The following is a 20,688-nucleotide window of genomic DNA, read 5'->3' on the forward strand; positions in this document are numbered from 1 at the left end:
AGCACACTGGGCCTATAGTCCCTAAAATTTAGAAAATAACTTACCTTACTGAAACTAAATATTTGTGGGGATTCTCAAAGTCAATGTAGGGGCAATGTCTCCCCTGTCACGGGTCAGGGAACACCAGGAGTCATCATCCCAATATAAGAACTGAGCTATTTGGAACTGAGATAAGACATTTCAGAGGGTGGGGAACTCCAGAGTCACAGCAATGAGTGAACAGAGTGGAATTTATGGATCTATGGAAATCTCTACCCCAAAGAGCTGAGGAAATTCAATCACCCAGACAGAGACTGATAGATCTTTGAGTGGTAGGGAATCAAGAGATATGGAGCTACTGCCACAAAGTACTATTGGGATTAAATACAGACCATGACCATCGGAGCAGGAGAGGTGACACCATCTATTACATTCGACGCTACTTGCCCATCTCTGAAATTAACTTCAGGCTGGAGGACACCTCTTTGCTTCTGTTACTGATTTGCTACACTCTTGTGAAAGGCTGAGGGGTGGCCTAATAGAAGTTTTTTTAAATTATGCAAGATGTTGAGGGGAAGAGCATAAAGAAAGATAATATTATTTACATTCCAAGAAATTCAGTTCTGGTCACCCCACTATAGGAAGGGTGTTGAGGCTTCGGAGAGGGTGCAGAAGAGGTTTATTAGGATGCTGCCTGGTTTAGAAAACAAGTGCTGTCATGAGAGGCTGGAAAAACTTGGGTTCTTTTCTTTGGAGCGGCAGAGGCTGAGGGAAATCTAATAGGGGTTTATAAGATTATGAGAAGCATAGATAGAGTAGACAGACAGTATCTTTTACCCAGGGTAGAAATACTAGGGGCTTGCATTGAAGGTGAGAGGGGGTTGGTTAAAAAGGGATGTGAGGGATAAGTCTTTTACTCAGAGGGTGGTGGATGCCTGGAATGAACTGCCTGGTACGGTGGTAGAGACAAACACATTAGAGGCTTTTAAGAGACGTTAAGACAGACACACGAATATGAGGGAGATGGAGGAATAGGGACATTGTGTAGGTAGGAGAGATTAATTTTCGAGTTTTTTGATTTGCTTTTTAGCTGGTTCTACACAACATTGTGGGCTGAATGGCCTGTACTGCTTTCTATGTTCCGTATTCTGTTTTCTATAAACCCAAAAGGGAATTCAAAACAAATTTTCTCACCTATCAAGTGGCAACAATGTAGTGTTCACCCCCAGTGAGCCATTGAAATGAAGAGTAAGGATGGATTTAAGAGAAAGCAGAACAAGTATATGAAAGGGAGTGGGATAGAACGGCAAGCTGTTAAACTGAGATGAGAAAAGACAGGAGGGGCACAAGTGGAATATAGATGGACAGGTTGGGGGAAGTGACCTGATTCTGTGCACATTCATTTGTTCGTTACATGCCGTGTCACACACACAGGCCTATGTAATAAGATTTTAGTCCTTTTGCCCAGGTGATGATTTCATTGTGATGCAGCCTGGAATTAATTTCAGAGATGGCATGTAGCCTAGTGTGCAACATCATTTGCCACTTTACTGACATTCACACCTGCCTGAAGCTTCCTGCTGCCAGAACTTTACATACAAACACAATAAATAACTGTAGGTGCAGTCAGTTTGGATAAGTACACGGACTGAGTGGCTACGGAGAGCGGATCCATGGGAACTAGGCAGAGAAAACTGTTCGGCACACACTAGTTGGGCTGAATGTCCTATTTCAGTGCTCTGGTGCTGTGGTGGGGTGGAGAACCATCTCTACCAAAGGAGGTGTAAGCCACTTCTTCCCTCCGCCAGCCTGCGGGTCACCCTTGGGCAAGGTGTAGCACCTGCTTAGCCCCTCGATCAGGGTCACGTGAAGCCATGAGAACAACTGGTATGAGCAAACGGTACATGTTACAAGTCCTGGTTATATGATCACTGACGCCAGGCAGACAATCTCTGAAGAGTGTTGATAATGGCTGGGGTCACCCATCTTGTAAAGACACTGCCCAGAAGGCGGCAATGGAAAACCACTTCCATAGAAAAATCTGCAAAGAACAATGATGGTCTTGGATAGACCATGATATGGATTCTATTTAACAGATAAAACTTAATCTTGCTTGGGACAATTTTTTTTTTCATAAACACAAGAGGATCTGCAGATACTGGAACTCCAACAGAAACAATCAAAATGCAAGAGGAACTCAGCAGATCAGGCAGCATAGATGGAAATGAGTAGACAGTCGGTGCTTCAGGCCAAGAAGCTTCTTCAGGACTGGAAAGGAAGAGGGAAGACAGCAGAATGAAAAGGTGGGGGGAGAGGAAGGAGGACAAGCTAGAAGGTGACAGGTGAAGTCTGGTGGGAAGCTGAAAAGTCAGAGGGTAGCAGCGATCGAAGAGGGGGAGCAGTGAGAGAGGGTCTCACTGAACTCCCATGGAAGAGAAGATTTAAACTTCTTCACATACCTCAAAGAGACTTTGCAGTGGAGCAGTAAATCATAGATGCAAGATCTTTTTGATGCCTAACTATACGTATTTCCTGGAATTCTATTTTAAAACTGGAAAATTAACTATATCTATTCAATTGCCACTACAGGTAAGTTCTGAAGAATCAAGATTTTGGTTACCTATAAATGCAATGCTATTGGTATTATTTGATTGTGCTATTTCTTCTCTTTGTTTTAATAGAGGTGATAGTTTAAAATAGAAAGGATGAAATGGAAGTTAGTCTGAATCACTTACCGCGCTAGCAGCATTTCCAGCACGCTTATCGGCCTCATATTGCGGAGTTTCAGTCTGCATGAAGTAAATTTGGTCTTTCATTTCCTCATAGCCAGCATTATACAGTTTCTGGATGAACAGGAAGAATAAAACAGAAACAAATCCATTGCTTAGTTAGTTCATCATCTTCCGAGTGCTCATAAGAACATAAGAAATAGGAGCAGGAGTAGGCCATCCAGGCCATCGAGCCTGCCCTGCCATTCGATAAGGTCATGGCTGATCTGTCCAAATCAAACCACATCCAAAGCAAGAGGTGTTTTAGATATAAATTCAAGCATTTCAATCTAATCTTGCACAAGACTTTAGCAAGATTCAATTTTTCTCTGAGGAGAGCATTTAAGTTTCCCTCTGATGGAGGGATGTAGAGACCCCTTGTTATGTATTTTATGTTTCAGTAATATTTGTGTAATCTTGCACATATGTTATGATTAAGCATTCTTGTTCATTTAAATATTTCATTACAGGTTATATGTATAAATATGTGAATTGCATACATTATCACGCTGTCATGTGATACGTGCTCGCTTCACTCTCGCTTAAAGTAAACACAAAGTTAGACCTACATTTTGGACTCCTGTGGCTTCCTTTAAATTAGTTTAATGTTTTGAAGTTACAAAAGATAACACCTTTGGAAATGATTCAGACTAAAGATACACTTAAAGATGAGCTTTATCTGTCACGCGTACATTGAAGCATCAAAACATACAGTGAAATATTTTGTTTGTGTCAACAACCAGCACAGTCTAAGGACATGCTGGAGGCAGCCCACAAGCATTGGCATGCTTCTGGTGCCAAGGTAGCATGCCCACAAGTTACTAACCCTAGCCTGTACATCTTTGGAATGTGGTCACAGGGAGAACGTACAAACTCCCTACAGAAAGCAGCAGGAATTAAACCTGAGCCATTGGCACAATAACTGCGACACTACTGGTTTCAGAGGGGGATACCCAGAAAGAATTGTCAGTTCAAAACTTATTTAATTATGTGGACTATGTGGAGTGAGTTGCTTTCCGCCAGGATTTTTGTAGTATCCCAGGTGAACCAGATTCTCAGTTCATGAAGACCCAGAAGAGCACAAGTTCCTCTGGGAAACTACAAAACTCCTGGCAGAGGCACAGAACTATAAATGAGGAAAATTCTTAGAAGCTTGGTTCTCAGTGGAAGGCTCTATTAACAAGCATATTGAACTGGACACAACTTATGAACCTATGCATCTGCAGGATAGGGACCGAGGGGTGAGCCATGGACACCTGAGGAACCAATGTTTACAACGAGCGATACTCAGGGATATGGGCCAGCGGGGACCACTCAGCTATCTGGTAGGCTAGAACACAGCGGAGACTAGTGGCCAGCACACCAGCCAACCAATCAGAACAACAAGCCAGACTAATATAAATGAGAGCATTCAGCAGAAACCATACTTAATTGTGCACTGATGATGTCACCTCGACTTGTAACAAAATGTTTGCGACCTAACCTCCAGGCTTGGTGAACAACCCTACAAATGAGCAGCCCACCCGAGCTACCAATATTCTTTTTCATTTTATAGTTTTTATCATTATATATTGCAATGTACTGCTGTCGCAAAACAACAAATTTCATGATATATGTCAGCGATATTAAACCTGATTCTGATTCTGCCTGCAAGGAAATTAATCTCAAGGTCACATACGTGTAATCTGATAATAAATTTACTTTGAATTTGACCTTGGCAACCACCTGTCATCTGAGTGAGACCTGGTAAAGTATTCATCAGTTCCTCATTTCCCAGTGAAACTTCGAAGGAGGACACTGCATGGCTCATCATGTTCGTAAAATGCTCTGAACACTGGCTACGTACTCCTGCTCTATAGGTCTTTCCTCTTGGCCCCATGAATGTCCAGAAGTGCAACAGGGTGTTAGATATACACAGATAGTACTGTCCCTCTACAAACATCTAGACAGGAACTGGTCATGTGAGATCAGTGTGAGATCAGATGATCAATGGTCAAAACTAGACCAGTTCTGATTCTCCTTTCATTCCAACACACTATTTTGAGCTCACTTTCACATCCAGCTGGTTTGATTATTATCTTGTGGTGCACCTACTGAACCTATCCCTCATAATCACCTCCCCGCCCCCCACCCACATTGCCCACCTCAGTACACCTGCAAATATGGCCTGGGTAATTCCATGAAATAAACGTCAACAGATGTTCATTGAAATTTGCACTTAAAGAAAAATCATGAAACTGAATGTGGACATAAAATTGCTTTTCAACTTATTACCATCTCTTTGTTGTCCGACAAGGTCAAGACCTAATCTGTAGTTAAACCAATCCCATCTTTAATTGCAAACTGTAAGTCTTCAGTTTCCAGCAAGGGTCAGCAGTTCATGAACGAGATGTTTGAGCTGTTTAGCTAAGATTTTTTGTAGCATTACTAACTTTGTGTCATCCAAAGCCAGCTGCATGGTTGAATTTGACATTTATGATTTTAAATTTCTGGGCAGTTTTGACAAGGACACTTACTGTACTCAAATTGTTGGAATTCATGCGTGCAATCGCAACATCATAGCAAGGTGTCTGGCTCCATTTGTCTTTATTTTTATTGTAGTCTTCATGATATTTAAGCTGTAAGAAAATGGAATATTTTATTAATTTGATATATTTTGAAAGCATCAGGTAATTTTGCTGCAAGGTACCATGAAAGCATTTTTCAATAACTATAAATTCAGTTGTAAAAGTCAGATTTAACGTGAATCAAAATCAGCGCTGTTGTTCATTGGATGAGAGATGTGGCCAGACCTGTTGAGTATCTACAGCCTTTTGTGCTTTAGTTTCAGATTTTCAGTATTAGCATTGTAACATCCCTAACAGAAGCTAGAATTTCAGAGCACAAGAGATTCTGCAGATGCTGGAAATCCAGAGTAACACACACAAAATGTAAATACTCAGCAGGTCAGGTATTGTCTATAGAGAGGAATAAAGACCCAACATTTCGGGCTGAGATCCTTCATTGGGGCTCCATGGTCTCCAGTGATGGTGCTTGACCTGCTGAATGTGTGTTACTAGAGACAAGTTGAGCGTTAATTAAATGCACAGAGTGATCAATTTGCACTCTTCTTATTATTAAATGCTCACAATATAATTAACGTAAAAGACACTGAAGTGGCTATCAGTGTAACTTCCCTGACGGCATTTTCAAAGAGATCCTATGTTATATTGTACTTGGCAATAGAGTGGCAGGGTGGACATATGTCTTTACCAAAGAGGTTGTAAGGCATTTCTTCAGTCCACTAGCCTGCAGGTCACCCTTGGGCAAGGTGTAGCACCCCCCTACCGCCCCGGAGCAGGTGGTGGATGAGCAGCTGGTGTTTATTACAACTCTTAAGACAAATATCAGAGTTGGAATGTACATGCATATATTGATAATAAAATTAACCTTTGAACCTCTGAAGTCTTAGTTAAGTGACCACTGACTCCAGGCAGACAGTCTCTGAAGATAATCCATAATGACTGGGGTCACCCGTCTTGTAAAGACACTGCCCAAAAGAAGGCAATGTCAAACCACTTCTGCAGAAAAATTTGCCAAGAACAATCATGGTCAATAGACCATGATCATCCACGTCATACGACTTGGCACATAATGATGATGACTTGGCCCCAATGCCTATCACCAGTACTAGAGAACTACATTTCTACAACTCTTGCAATATTATGTGCTGTATAACTTTCATCCACAACATTGACGTCTACTTAAGTTCCTCCCTAAAATTCCACCCTCCACTCCCCTTCACCCTCAAAACTCTTCTGAAAACCCTACCCCTTTAATATAATTCAGTCCCACCCTATCCTGATACCCTTTCTGCACAATATCTGCTGTTCTGATGGGCTGTGCCTCTGGTGAAGTGACTTCAAGCATTTCCCCGCCTTCAAGAGGAAGTAAGAATGAAAGTGGTGGATGCTGTTGCTGCTACTCACATCACTGCGTTGTTTGAAAACTTTTTTGGCCAGTTCCACATCTGGTGGCTCTGCCAGTGAAGTGTACTTTGACATTCGATCGCTGTGTCCTTTCTTGTATTGGATCTAGGTAGGAAAAGAGCATTCAATTAGTAAAAGATAATGATAAATTGAGGGCAGTAGTTAGCACAAGGTGCCTGGCACAGAAGCATTCATACCAGGTTCCTGATGCAGCAGTGTGCAAATATCTCTTTTTTAGGCACAGCTGGGTACATATTTCTGCGGCTTCAGATAAGAGAGAAAAGAGCGCTTTCAGAAAGCTGCACTTTGCAGGGCACTACTAGGTGCAGTACTGCTGTGCTGCGTGTCAAATCTCAACCCTGTGGACCAGAAATCTGTTCACACAATTCCTTAACAAATGGCCGGGTGGTTGAATATTCTGAATATGGTTATATTCATATAACCATATAACAATTACAGCACGGAAACAGGCCATCTCGGCCCTTCTAGTCTGTGTCAAACACTTATTCTCACCTAGTCCCACCGACTTGCACTCAGCCCATAACCCTCCGTTCCCTTCTTGTCCATAAACCTATCCAATTTTTTTTTTAATGACAAAATCAAACCTTCCTCTACCACTTCTATTGGAAGCTCATTCCACACAGCTACTACTCTCTGAGTAAAGAAGTTCCCCCTCGTGTTACCCCTTTTGCCCCTTAACTCTCAACTCATGTCCTCTTGTTTGAATCTCCCGTACTCTCAATGGAAAAAGCCTATCCATGTCAACTCTATCTATCGCCCTCATAATTTTAAATACCTCTATCAAGTTGCCCCTCAACATTCTACGCTCCAAAGAATAAAGACCTAACTTGTTCAACCTTTCTCTGTAACTTAGGTGCTGAAACCCAGGTAACGTTCTAACATTAAGGCAAACCTTTGCAGATTACATATGCTATATGACCCTAGGAAGTGATTATTTTTCATTGGTCTTTCTTTGCTCATGACTGTATTAGTAAATGAAGCACATTTCAATATTTGCGATCAGTACAACAGAAACCGCCTGCTCCTAAAATACCAGATACCTTTACCCAATTACTTACATCACTCAGTGTTTTCTGAGCGTTAGCAACTCGTCTCAGCTCTGGACTGTCAGTGTAAGGGAAGTAGAAAGGCTTTTCCTCCTCCCAGGCTTCTTTGTACAATTTCTTCCAGAGAAAATCAAACAATTAAAATCACATCAGTTATATGTTTGAAGTTTCACGGAAAATGGCAGAACTAGTTGTGATATATTTGCTGGTGTTAAAAATATTTGTCTTACACAAAATATTCAAAGTTCTAGAACTGAGAAAAGTACCCTCATTTTACTCTGAAATCTTTATAAACTATTTTGCAACAGGTTGAACTATGGCACAACCCACTGAACTGAGAAGAGCATAGAATTCATGCCATTTTTTTCTTCACACGACTTGATTATATTATTAGGAAGCAGTTAAAATAAAACACATTCCAGCCTACAAAGGAGATTACTCTATCTCATTCCTAGCATCGTTCTCCTAGCATCATCGCAAGAATGACCCCTGACAGACGTTGGAAGAAGGTTATCTGGGAACATCTTCAATTTCTGATTGGTGAGCATTGGTCTCCAGCAGAAATCTTATTGATCTGTGTGATCTGATTGGAACACAAGAGCTCAGGACCCACAAAACCGGGTTTAAGAACAATTACTACCCCTCAACCATCGGGATCCTGAATAAAAGGGGATGACTACACTCACTTGCTCCATCATTGAAATGTTCCTACAACTAATGGCCTCACTTTAAGGATTCTTTATCTCATTATCTCATGTTCTCATTACTTATTACTATTTATCTCTATTTGCATTTGTACAGTTTGTCTTCTGCACTCTGGTTGATCTTCAACTGATCCTGTTCTAATTACTATTCTAAAGATTTGCTGAGTATACCCACAGGAAAATGAATCCTAAGGTTGTTTATGAGGACATATATGTATTTTGATAATAAAATTTACTTTGAATTTTGAGAGCAACAGGTAAAGCTAGGTTTTCTGAATAAAAAATTACAGTGTGGGATGAGGCCTAATGGCAGCTATGACAAACAACATGGCAAACAAGCTGCATCCCTGCAAGAAAAAATTAAGAATCTAGAATCTTTAACCTATAAGTTATTGCATATATATCCAAAGGCATTTATTTTTCTGCTCTAATTTCAGTTACTGCATCTACAATTTTCAAAAATAATGTCTACAAAATAACAAGAAATGTTTTGGCTCGATGTCACTATAATATCAAGTGTAATTATCATTCAGCCATACATGAATACGGTCAAACGAAACAGCATCTCTCTGGTGCCATGGTGCAAAACACATTCCCAGCAGCGCAAAGCACAATGCACATAGCATTAGCGAAGCACATGTAGTCAGAATGACGAAAAAATAATGTAGCCCAAATCCCCGAGTGGCATGACTGTAGCATCGATGGTAAGTTGTCCTGGTCCAGCTTGTTCTTCCACCAAGTGCCTCTTCACCTCTTCATCCCTCCCACCAATGTTAGCAGACTTATGGAGTAGCCACTAATTGAGCAAATCTTGGTGTGATGTGTGAATATATATCCTGTCCGAACTGCAAAGTCTGGAGGGTTCCAGGATTTCAATCAAAGTAAAGGTATATCAGCTACCCCAATTAGTCTCCACAAAGATGGATATCCAGATCCTAAACTTTGCCTGAACCCTTGGACATCAGGTGAAGTCAGGTAAGTCATTTTTGAGTGAACAATGGCGTAAGAAGAAACAGAAGACCTATAACCACTATCATTATAACCCCAGACCTTTTACGGCCTTACAGATTTATGAAGCATCTGTACTTCCACAAGCCCATCTCAGAGACTTGCACAGTTCAAACCTCTTTAGCATCCTAGCCAGATTCCCAACAGAATCTCATAGAATCCCTCATTAACATTTTTATCTCTCATAATGGTAACTAATACATTGACTGCTTGGTGGCAGGGCAGAGGTGTGTTGCTACAATAATGGGCATGGATAGAGAAAGGACTGAGGACAAAAGCATGAAGGAGGTATGAAAGACAGATGGAAGACCATCATCACCCATGTCATACAACACAGTACACAATAATGCCGAAGTTCTAAAACCTGACAATTAATAGCAAAAGATCACAAGTGCAAACTTCACTCAATTACTACAGCTCAATTTAATAGATTCCATTACCGGGCTGAAATTTTCAGCAAATTTCACAGCTCGCACAAGCTCAGGTGCATCAGGTGGCAATTGGAACAAGTCCTTTGATTCTTCCCATTTTTGTTTGTAGAGTACCTAGAACAAGCAGATGAATTGTCGTGTCACAGATCTGAGATGGATGTGCAATGAAATTATGTTACACAAAAATATGTATAATAATTAAACGCAAGTCAAATTACCTTGCTAACCATCTGAGAAACATTTTTAGCATGTTCTATATCACGGGCTTTTCCATCAACATGGCACATGGTCTTGGCTTTGTCACCATCTGAACGATACTTAACCTTTTCAATGAAAACAAAATAGTAACAAAAGATGTAATCTTTTCGAGTATTACATTGAGCTCACTATGAGGATACAGCCATTTAAACAAATTCTCCAACAATATGTTTAAACTCCACACAAGTTTTCCAGCACCTATTTCATTAATTCCCATCAATACATCCTTCTAGTCCTTTTCAATTACCTACATTGATATATGACTCAACTTTAAAGCTGTACACATACTAGGCTTGGAGTATAAGAATATCAAATAAAAATTCCGTTTGATTTATCTTTGATCTATGTCCTCTAGGTCTGGAGAAGACATTCCAAGTCCACTCAATGTTATTTAAGTCTTTCTACATACTTTTCTTATAATAATAATAATACTCTTTTATTTAGTTTTAGCTACAAAACCCCAAGCTGAATCATTGCTTTGAATGTGATTATCAGTGGCTCCAGTATTCTACGTTTATAGCTAGCCTGTGTAGTAACCCTTAACCACAGTTCTCTGTTTTCTGTTTTATATTCAGTGAGGGATTCCTCCCAATTTTACTCTGGCATAAAGTGGAACCTCCCTCAACTAATCATTCAAGAATATTAAAAGTAAGGTTATAGATACACACGTACACATTCCTCCCATAACAGTAAGAGGGAGAGCCACTGCCAGCATAACTAAGGTTCATCCAATCCTTCTCAGCTTGGTTACACGTCCATGTTGAAGGTATTCTGAAAATCTATCCTTACTCTACCTACTACAGCAGAATCCCCTACTCATTGTCACCGTGACGAAAGATCCAATAGTCTGATCCAAGGGCTATTCATTTTTGTTTGCTTCTCAGTATTGTTCTGTTGCATCTTTAAAGAAACATCCCATTATCTCTAATTTAATGAATTCACAGGCCATTTATTGTCACTGGCAATCCTTGCATCTGCTGTCTTTCTCTACTTGTCTTTGAATTGACAACGTGGTCAAAAACCAATCACGTTGATTGATCTGAAAAGATGGTTAGGCCAGACCAGACAAAGATTTTTAAACAAAGAGCCTTTATTCCAACATGATTTCCTCAGCTAATCTGTCAAATTCTTTTAAGGTCTTATTTATTCCAATTAAGTCACTTCTCGATCTTCTAAACTCCAGTAAGTACCAGAAGACAAAGGAGCAGACTTAGGCCACTTGGCCAATCGAATCTGCTTCACCATTCCGTCTTGGCTGATTTATTATCCCTCTCAATCCCATTCCTCTGCCTTCTCCCCATAATTTTTGGTGCCTTTACTAATCAAGAATCTATCAACCTCCACTTTAAAAATACACAATGACTTGGCCTCCACAATATTCCACAGATTCACCACCTTCTGCCTAAAGAAATTTCCCCTCCACTCAGTTTTAAATGGAACGTCCCATTACTCTGAGACTGGGGCCTAGATTCCCCCACCATAGAAAACATCCTCTCCACATCCAGGTGTACAGTTTAAGTTGGCATCATGGTTGGCACAGATATTGTGGCTGAAGGCTCTTTTCCTCTGCTATACTGTTCTATGTTCTCTGCAGAATAAAATAGGCCAGTTTAAACAAACTGAGGGCTTAGGCTGGGTATCTCTGGTAGCTACATCAATGGAAGACCAAACTTTTATCTCTCTAAGCTGTATAAACTGGATATAACTACACTAGTTAGTCAAAAGTGGTTCATAGAATTGTGGAATCATAGGATGTCACAGTACAAATGAAGACCATTCAGCCCACTGTGTTCATGAATGGACTTCAGTTGTTTTTCCACTTCTCAGCTCTTGAGCTGACAACTATGTAGTCTGCAGTTCATTAAGTAATTATCTGTTGAGTGCCATGGTTTTTGTGGCAAGATTCATTAGTTGATTTGCCAGACCTTTCTTCTATGCAGATACTGCTGCCTCCCAGGTTGGGACCCAGCCGGATTTGAACTCAGGACCATCAGCCTCGCAGTCCAGTGTTGATGTCACTACACCACTGGCCAGCCCAAGCGAATATCTAGGTATATTTTACATCAGGGTTTCAGCTTTTGCCACCATTATAGCCCATGAGCTCTCGTCCCCCAGTCTTCATTGAGAAAAAGTATTTTTCATTTCCCATTTAATCTTTCTACCAATTAACCAAAGTTATGCTCTCAAGTCATGGATTCATTTGAGAATAAATATAGGTTATTCCGCTTCGAACCGTATTTTATAGATCTACAGCAGATTTTCCATCATTATCCTTTGTTGCAAGATAACCAACTCCTGCTTAATCAATTTGTCCCCATTAACAATAATTCTCTGGACCTGGAAATATCATCATCCACAGATTCTCTCCAAGGGCAATTCCGGGTAACGAAACATGCTGATCATGTCAGTAACACCTCCAAGAGGATCACAGCCTTGTCATGATTTGAAGGTTGCAAGCCTTAATGACCTAGAGAGCTATGCTAGCTGGAGTTGGGGCTTTATGCTTTGGCTGTTGGTAGGGTCACCAAAGAGTAGAGGACAGACTAGGAGTGGTCCACTGGTCCTCCAGATTTGGGGGTTCAGCTCTGGGCTGACAACTCTGACTGGTGAAAATTAATTATTATGGAAACAGCAATGAAGGATCCTTCTACATCTGAGTGTGATGGTATTTCTGAGTCTCCACCCGGGACCTGCATGACCAACAGTTGTGAAAACTGAGAGGAGGCTACTGACATGATGAAGGAAGTGCTGAACACCACTAGTGATGGAGGACTCCACTGCTGCCATAAATGCCAATGGCACAACAGGCAGTAAGTATGCCGGATGGTGGAGTGGTAGAAGAAAACGGAAGGCATTTAATTCACACAGATTGTTAACGCCTGTTATTTTTCTACTAAATGAATTGATATTAGATTTTGAGATCTAAAGTGGATGATGCCACCAAGCAAGACCATTAACCAGCTTCTTACCTCGCTGAGCTGTTGCTGCACTTTGCGAATTCTCCTCAATTCTGGTGTGTCGGGGGTGATGGCATAAGGTTTCCCTTTCTCACGTTCAAATTGTTCCTTGTATTTGTTCTAAAAGAGAGATCACATTTCTTCAAGCCTGAACCATGAAAGACACCCTTTATGCATCCTTTATGCCAATCACTGTAAACATACACTGGAGTAATTTACCCATGTGTGTCAGTCAATTAATTTTCCCAGAGGCAAATAATCACCATGGACATTACTGCCCCACTAACAATATTTGTATGACTACAGTGCAGCTGAGCTGCCTTCAGCACTGGACCAGCATGCCAAAACTTGGCACTTTCTTACTGACCTTCTGGCTCAGCCACTAACATATGCTGTACATTTAATGGCCTTGTCATGATGCCACATCAGCCTATGGAAGACATGTTGAAAGTGGAAAAATGTGGGAAGAAATGTTTCTCACATAACCAGTGACCAGCAGAAGAATTCTAGAGAGACAGCTGATGCCCATTTACAACATATGCACATCTCCAAAACTTCTGTCAACATTAGTAGGAGCTTAGTTTAATATGTCTTGAGTCCTAGGATCACAACTGCAAGTTTCAATGTAAAATAGGCAAACACAGTCCATTGAAATGGCTTAATTCCACTTCGATATCTTATGGTCTTAGATTATTATGGAAAGCAAAATTCTCTGTACTAGTTACTGACTGGCCTAACCACTGGTCATTAAGTGGATAGTTTTAAAACTCAGAAAAAGTGAAAACAACATTCACTAGAGCCCAATATAAATGTGTACCGATAGATAATTCAACATGGTGCTCTTCCTCAAGTTTGGTACGTACTATGAAATAACCTGCAAGGTGCCACTGTAGTCACTGTGTAAGCATCTCAGTTAGGCTTTTACATTTCCATTTCTCTTGACAATGACTGCCTTGGTAAGATTGCTCATCTCAAAACAGCAATCTCCAAACAGTAAATGCTACCTATCCATGATAATCTGGGATTGTGTGTCCCGTACTCAAGGAGCAAGTTTTCATGAGATCGGAGAGTTCCCGCCGTTAGTTTACAAAGATCACATTTCCTGCTGTTGATATGAGGCCCAGGACGAAGGAAGAAGATATGCTGACAGAACTGAGCAGAGAAGGGAAGGACAAGTCAAGGAAGTTGCATAAATTACCAAATGAGGAAGTGAAAAACTCCAAAATTCAGCTTGAAGGGAATTTGGGTGGCCAATGCATGATAAAACCACAAAGAATTAGCTGCAAAAATAAAAAAAAATTAAGAATGGGGTTGAAATTGCATTCACTTCTAAGGGTTGAGGAAAGAGATCTTCAACATTATTGTGATCTTGGGGAAGCATATCAGAACCAGAATCAGGTTTATTATCACTGTCTTTTATGACATGAAATTTGCTGGGATGGCAGTGAAGAATGCCGTAATGAACTGCAAATTATGTAAAGACCATCAATTTAACTAGATTACAAGCAGAGAGCAGGGATTACATTAGCGTAACAGCACCGACAACCCAGGTTCAATTCCTGCCACTGCCTGTAAGGAGTTTGTAGGACCAGTGGGTTTCCTCCAGGTGCTCCAGTTTCCAAAGACGTACAGATTAGATGGTTAGTTCGTCACATGCATGTAACTGGGCTCATTGGGCCAGAAAGGACTGTCACTGTGCTGTATTTTTAAATAAAAATGATGAAGAGCAGCAGAACTGAAAGGAAGTGAGTCAGATGATTGGCTGTGTGAACTGGAAGAAGAGACATCCCCCAGCTAGAACTTGGAACCAGCTTAATGCCAGATTCAAGCACCCAGAAAATGGGTGCAGGCTTAATCTAATCACTGGGCTGCTAATGATCAGCATTCACACCCGTATTCACTGCTCCCCAGTTGCGTGGTCCACACCGACACATAAGGTATGCAAGTGTGGCAACTTCTTCACTGAAGCTGGTTTCTACATCGTTGGTGAATTCTGAACATAGCTGGTATTAGTGGCAGGGCTTGAGCAGGTCTAGCTCAGAGAAATATTTCACAGCTATTTTAATCACATCGCCAGGCTTAGCCATCCCTCAAACCTGTAAAATATTTCAAATGTTCGCAAGAGGTGCTGGATCTTCACAATCACTGAAAAATGATTTAAATAATCTAATCTATTTAAATATTTTAAATTAAAACATCCCCAGAATTTCAATATGATGCCCTCTTCAGTCATTGGCATAGTTCATCTGACAAGGAAATACAACTCGTCAACAAGATTACAGAACAGGGGTTCCCAACCTTTTTATGCTATAGACCCCTAACTGAGGGGTCCGTGGACCCCAGGTTGGGAACCCTGCTCCAGAAGGATAGAACATTGAGGAAAAAGATACATTGCCATCAAATTAATACAGATTTCATACCGAGCTAAATAGGTTCTGCATCTTGGAACTGTGTTCCAGGTAAGGGGTCATGAACTTTGAGGTGTCAACCTTCTTTCTCTTTTTCATTTGCCTGACCGGCAGCCCGGAATCAGATTGTCCATGGCGAACCTTAGAGAGTGAATAAAACAGAAATCGTTCTTCCCCATGAAGGGATTAACCAGTCAAACATCCTGCAGTTACTTGATGTGACATTGTCCTCACCTTGTGAATGACTTTCTGTGGCTCTGAAATCCGGTTGGAAAGGAAAATGCTAATTTAGGAGTTGAATAAAGGGACACAACTAGTACAGCACATAGAATTGATTCAATTCCTATGATCCAGGGATGCTCAGACTTCTCTGCTTGATACGCTTGTTCCAATTAGAGCAGAAAACTGTGGACTGAAATTTTTATCCGCCCTTCCATGCAGGTGACCCTGCAGAGTATGGTCGCTGCTGGACATCTACACCCATATCAAATGCTTAAGTCTTGTTTTAGCATTGGTTAAAGGACCTGAAGGTACCTGGCCCACTGCTGGAGTCGAGGAGTACATCATCCTCCAGGTTGGAGTCTTGCTCAGTGTCCTAGGGTACCATTAGCTGCAAATTGTGGTTCTCTTTCTTGAGGTATCTATCCTGCAAATACTCTCCAAGCACTCTGTATCCCATTGCCCATGTTTCTATCAACTGTCCACATCCCATCCTTCCAATATTTTCCAAGGTTAACACCTACACTCTGATCCCCATCCACCCAACCCCCACTAACAATTCTCTCTATGATCTCTGAATTTGGCTCCTCAAGGTTCCCTCCATAATGGTGGGAGGTTGTGGGGAAACGCCCATTACATGTAATACCTTGGGCCTTGTGTGTGCTCATATATATATATTCCATGAGCCTAGCCAAATGATCACATTCTATCCTTTGGGCACCCTATACACAAATTCACCACAGAACATTCCCAATCACCCATGATGCCAACGTTCTTACCTCACGAGTGACCGTCTGTGGTTCCGTATACTTGTAGAAAAGAAAAGCAATAATTCAGTGACTGGATACAAGATCACACTTGCAGCAGCTCACAAGATTCATTCTGGTCTTTGCTCATCTGTATTAGCAAAAGCTCCCTTTTATAGGGCCAATAAAATAAATACTTCATGCCATCTTAACAGTTCCCTCCCCCAGTCAATTAATCTGATTAACCATTCCAGTTATGCAGCCACAACCCCTTGCCTCTATCTATTAGCCCCATCACTGCAATAACTTCAACCATTTTTCATATTGCTGTTTACATTCTAAATAGATACTGATATTCACACACATTTTATTCCATACCTGTATTTCTAACTTTATTTTTAAAGAATGCATTATCCTGTATAATTGTTGAATGTTGTTCAACACAAAGACCGCTATGGACGGTCCCAAGCCCAGTTGCGAAAGGAAGAGGGTTGGGCATGAGGCTAGCAACACCATCTTGTAAAAAACCCGTTGCCACAGAAACACCAACAGAAGCTCCAAAGACCTCATCTCCAGGAGAGGAACTATCTTCGCTTTGAAAGGCGTATGATGTCGCGTAGTGAAAATGGAAGGCACGGGTCCAATCAACCTCTGGCCCAGGGCAGAGGACTCTGGGGAGCTGCTGTTGGCAGCCCATGTCGCATTAGGGGTAATGGGCTTAAGTGCCAACACATCACAGCAATCTCCTAATACATTGCAATGTTGAAACAGGATCGCAGGTCTGGCAAGTGAGATGGGAAATGTACTGACTTCAAATAGGTATATTAATCATTTATTTACAAACAGTAAAAATTCAACCAAACATTCATGTTCCCCTAGTCACAGACAGTGCAAATCAGAATTCTCAATAAACATACATGCATTCGACAATCATACTTAGTTAACAGTGCATGCGGAACAGACCTTCCCAGTCTGCTTGCCTTAAACAAAGGAAGAGAGCAAGCCCCTTCCATGTGCTATTTTATATACCCAGGATATTTGAAACTGGACACTAAGCAGATCGGCAGAGGGAAAAACAGCTGCAGATTCTAAACTAACCAATCACAACAGAAGAGACTTTCAACACCCCCCCCCCCCACAGGATAGACATGTAAATGTATATGGCAGATAAAGCTGATCCTTGATCCTTAAATATTCTCTGATTATTCTCACCTCTATTTGTTCCTCTCGAATGATTGTCCGTGGTTCCGAATACTAGTAGGAAAGAAAAAGCCTAAGTTAGTAGCTAGGCAAATCATTGAGGCACACAAGATTTATTCTGTCCTTAGATTAACAAATATTCACTCATTATTCTCACCTCTGTTCTCACCTCTCGAACAACTGTTTGAGGTCCATAGGACTAGTGGAAAAGCAAAAGATTGCCATTCAATAGTCAATGCAAAGAGCCACGTTCCACCTCAATTAACAACGTACGATGTATAAATAGTGCATACTTTTATTTACCAATTATCATTCGCACTTTCAATACACATATTTGTAGCTCTGAAATCTCATAAGAAACAATATTTCTTTGAATGGTTAAAAAGTTGTTACGATTTGTGCAATAAAATATGAAACAATTCTATAATTTAAGGCTAACACTTACAAATATTTGCAAATAATTCAGATTTATTACTGTTCTCACCTGTCGAGTGATTATCTGTGATTCAGGACCCTTATGAGAAAGGAGAATGTTAATTAAGTAACTAAATAAAAGGTGTCACATTTTCTGCAGCAAAGTTTACATGCGGTAATTTTGCTGAGAGTCAGATTTGGAAGCTGCCATGCAATATCAAGCCTGCTACAAAGCATTAATGGACCTCTGCGATCACTATTGCAAATAACTGTATTCATCAGCAAGCAGGAAACATTGCTAACATTAAAAAGAAATAGAAAAAGCTAAAGTAGTCAGAGGACCAGTAGAGAGAGAGAGAGAGATGGAGTTGATGTTTTAGGTTGATGGAACAGAATGAATCACCTTTTATATGGATTCTGCTGGAAGGTGATCTACATAAAACCATTAAGGCCATTCTACTGTCTGCAGGTGCTGATTGTTCTGCAAATTGTTTCCAGCATTTTCTGTGGACTTTTCCTGACTTGCTGCAAATGCAGCATGTTTGCTAACATTCTTCTAAGAATATCATAGAAGTGATCTGTAGTTAAAACTGAATTGTGAATATATTGTACAGTATGAGAAACAGTTTAATATGTCTATTTCAGAACTCCTGTCCATTTCTTTAAATCTATTCAAATTATATTGGCTAGTCCTTTTGCTATACTACCAACTGAAAGTAACTCCTTATTCCACCTATGTGTATATTACCACTAAACCACAGGAAAACTTTACCTTTAGCTTAATGTGAAAATGCCATATATCCAAATTATAATAGAATAAGGTTATATCCAATCTATTTACTTGTCCACTAGCCCTGTTTGGTCAGCTGTATAGTTCTAATATGTTCAATATTCATTTTTTTACTTATTCTCATTTGAAATGTTAATTTCAATTGCATTGAAATTATTTGCAATTCTTCCAGCTTTGCAGACAATGTTTTTCTAGAAATAAATTTTCTTCAGCATTGAGGCGTAGTTGTGGGTAAATGCTCCACTTCAATTGAGATGAATTTGTGAAAACAATTAGTTTCCTGTCAAAACTGGAAAATAACTCAACCTTGTTCCTGCAATCATAATCTTAGATCCTAATGACATTTTGTGTTAAACATTACCCTTGTAAATAGCAATATTGCTCAACAGACATATTCCAATGCAAGCATTTTCAATTCCAAACAGACTGAGCATCATAAAGCATTGAGCAATTTTTTTAAGCATCCATGGATCATATCTTCACCATGCTGACACTTACTGAATGCAGCATCCCCCCCCCCCCACCCCCCATCCCATAATACAGGTGACACAGAAGAGGAGTCCGCCGGAACAGCAAGATGTCCTACAAAGTTTCCAGGTGAGTAACATTAACCCGATTGGAACAAGAGCTTTGGAGTTTGCTGTATTATAGAATTTCCAAGACTTATTCCTACTATTTCGTGATAATGCAGTTCATGATGCTTTCAAACCCATGTAATGCATTTATTAGGTCAGCTTTCAGAAAATTATTGCTTCAGAATTGGAATGTAGTTCAATTAAATTCTAGATTCTGGATCATGCATCTTTTAACCTGCAATAAATGACTCATAAAAATGTGGGCCTCATTCTCAATGCATGATTTAACTGTGTTTGCATAAAAGGTTGAATTAACAAGGTGCACATATTCTATCAGCTCTCATTACTTCTCCCAGTTTCATAATATTGCTGCCACAGCCCTCAAGTAGTCCACATATACAAGTAGCAATGTGGATATAAAGATCAGATCTCACTTGAAACAAGAAGAAAATAATTTGACTCAGTGTCAACCAAGACCTTGAGATGAGAGCAATGGTGAGCACTGAAAGAGGAACGTCATGAATGAGCATAACAGCTGCTGCGCTAGACAACAGGAAGTCAATCTCTGCAAGAGAAAGTGGAAGGAAGTTGCATGGTTTGAGAGGCTCCTGAGTGTGTCCTTTGGGTCAAAACAATCACAACACTAGCAGAGAAACGCCAAATAAATGCAGTAAAGCCACAAAAGCTATTTCCAGAGTATGCCTGCCAGGATTATTCTGAGTTTTGGGCCCCATATCTGAGAAAGGATATATTGACATTGGAGAGGGTTCAGAGGAAGATCACAAAAACAATTCTGGTATTGAAAGGCTTATTGTATGAGGAGCATTTGATGGCTCTGGGCCTGTATTCACTGGAATTCAGAAGGATAGAACATAGAACATAGAATAGTACAGCACATTACAGGCCCTTCAACCCACAATGTTGTGCCGACCCTCAAACCCTGCCTCCCATATAACCCCCCACCTTAAATTCCTCCATATACCTGTCTAGTAGTCTCTTAAACTTCACTAGTGTATCTGCCTCCACCACTGACTCAGGCAGTGCATTCCACACACCAACCACTCTCCGAGTGAAAAACCTTCCTCTAATATCTCCCTTGAACTTCCCTCCTCTCCCTTACCTGTAACACCACTTTCAAGGAATTATTGATCTGTATTACCAGATCCCTCTGTCCAGATCCTGCTGCAAGCTTTGAT

The 20,688-nt window shown here is 40.5% G+C and overlaps 1 protein-coding gene across 37 annotated transcripts in view; it reads right to left on the reverse strand.

Annotated features, from left to right (window-relative positions):
- Positions 1 to 20,688, reverse strand: part of neb (nebulin) — a 327,374-nt gene that overhangs the window by 290,460 nt on the left and 16,226 nt on the right. For 35 of the 37 annotated variants that reach the window (XM_073026670.1, XM_073026679.1, XM_073026689.1 and 32 more), the window contains exons 3-14: positions 18,198 to 18,227; positions 17,871 to 17,912; positions 17,726 to 17,767; positions 16,547 to 16,576; positions 15,561 to 15,689; positions 13,153 to 13,260; positions 10,144 to 10,248; positions 9,935 to 10,039; positions 7,795 to 7,899; positions 6,716 to 6,820; positions 5,264 to 5,365; positions 2,715 to 2,822 (exon numbers count right to left, since the gene is read on the reverse strand). In XM_073026670.1, the coding sequence (XP_072882771.1) occupies positions 2,715 to 2,822; positions 5,264 to 5,365; positions 6,716 to 6,820; positions 7,795 to 7,899; positions 9,935 to 10,039; positions 10,144 to 10,248; positions 13,153 to 13,260; positions 15,561 to 15,689; positions 16,547 to 16,576; positions 17,726 to 17,767; positions 17,871 to 17,912; positions 18,198 to 18,227 (1,011 nt within the window). The remainder of the gene's footprint in view (positions 1 to 2,714; positions 2,823 to 5,263; positions 5,366 to 6,715; positions 6,821 to 7,794; positions 7,900 to 9,934; positions 10,040 to 10,143; positions 10,249 to 13,152; positions 13,261 to 15,560; positions 15,690 to 16,546; positions 16,577 to 17,725; positions 17,768 to 17,870; positions 17,913 to 18,197; positions 18,228 to 20,688) is intronic. The other 2 variants (XM_073026423.1, XM_073026432.1) reach the window with 2 other exon arrangements.

The sequence above is a fragment of the Hemitrygon akajei genome, chromosome 2 (assembly GCF_048418815.1).
Source record: "Hemitrygon akajei chromosome 2, sHemAka1.3, whole genome shotgun sequence".
In the NCBI taxonomy this organism is placed as follows: Eukaryota; Metazoa; Chordata; class Chondrichthyes; order Myliobatiformes; family Dasyatidae; genus Hemitrygon; species Hemitrygon akajei.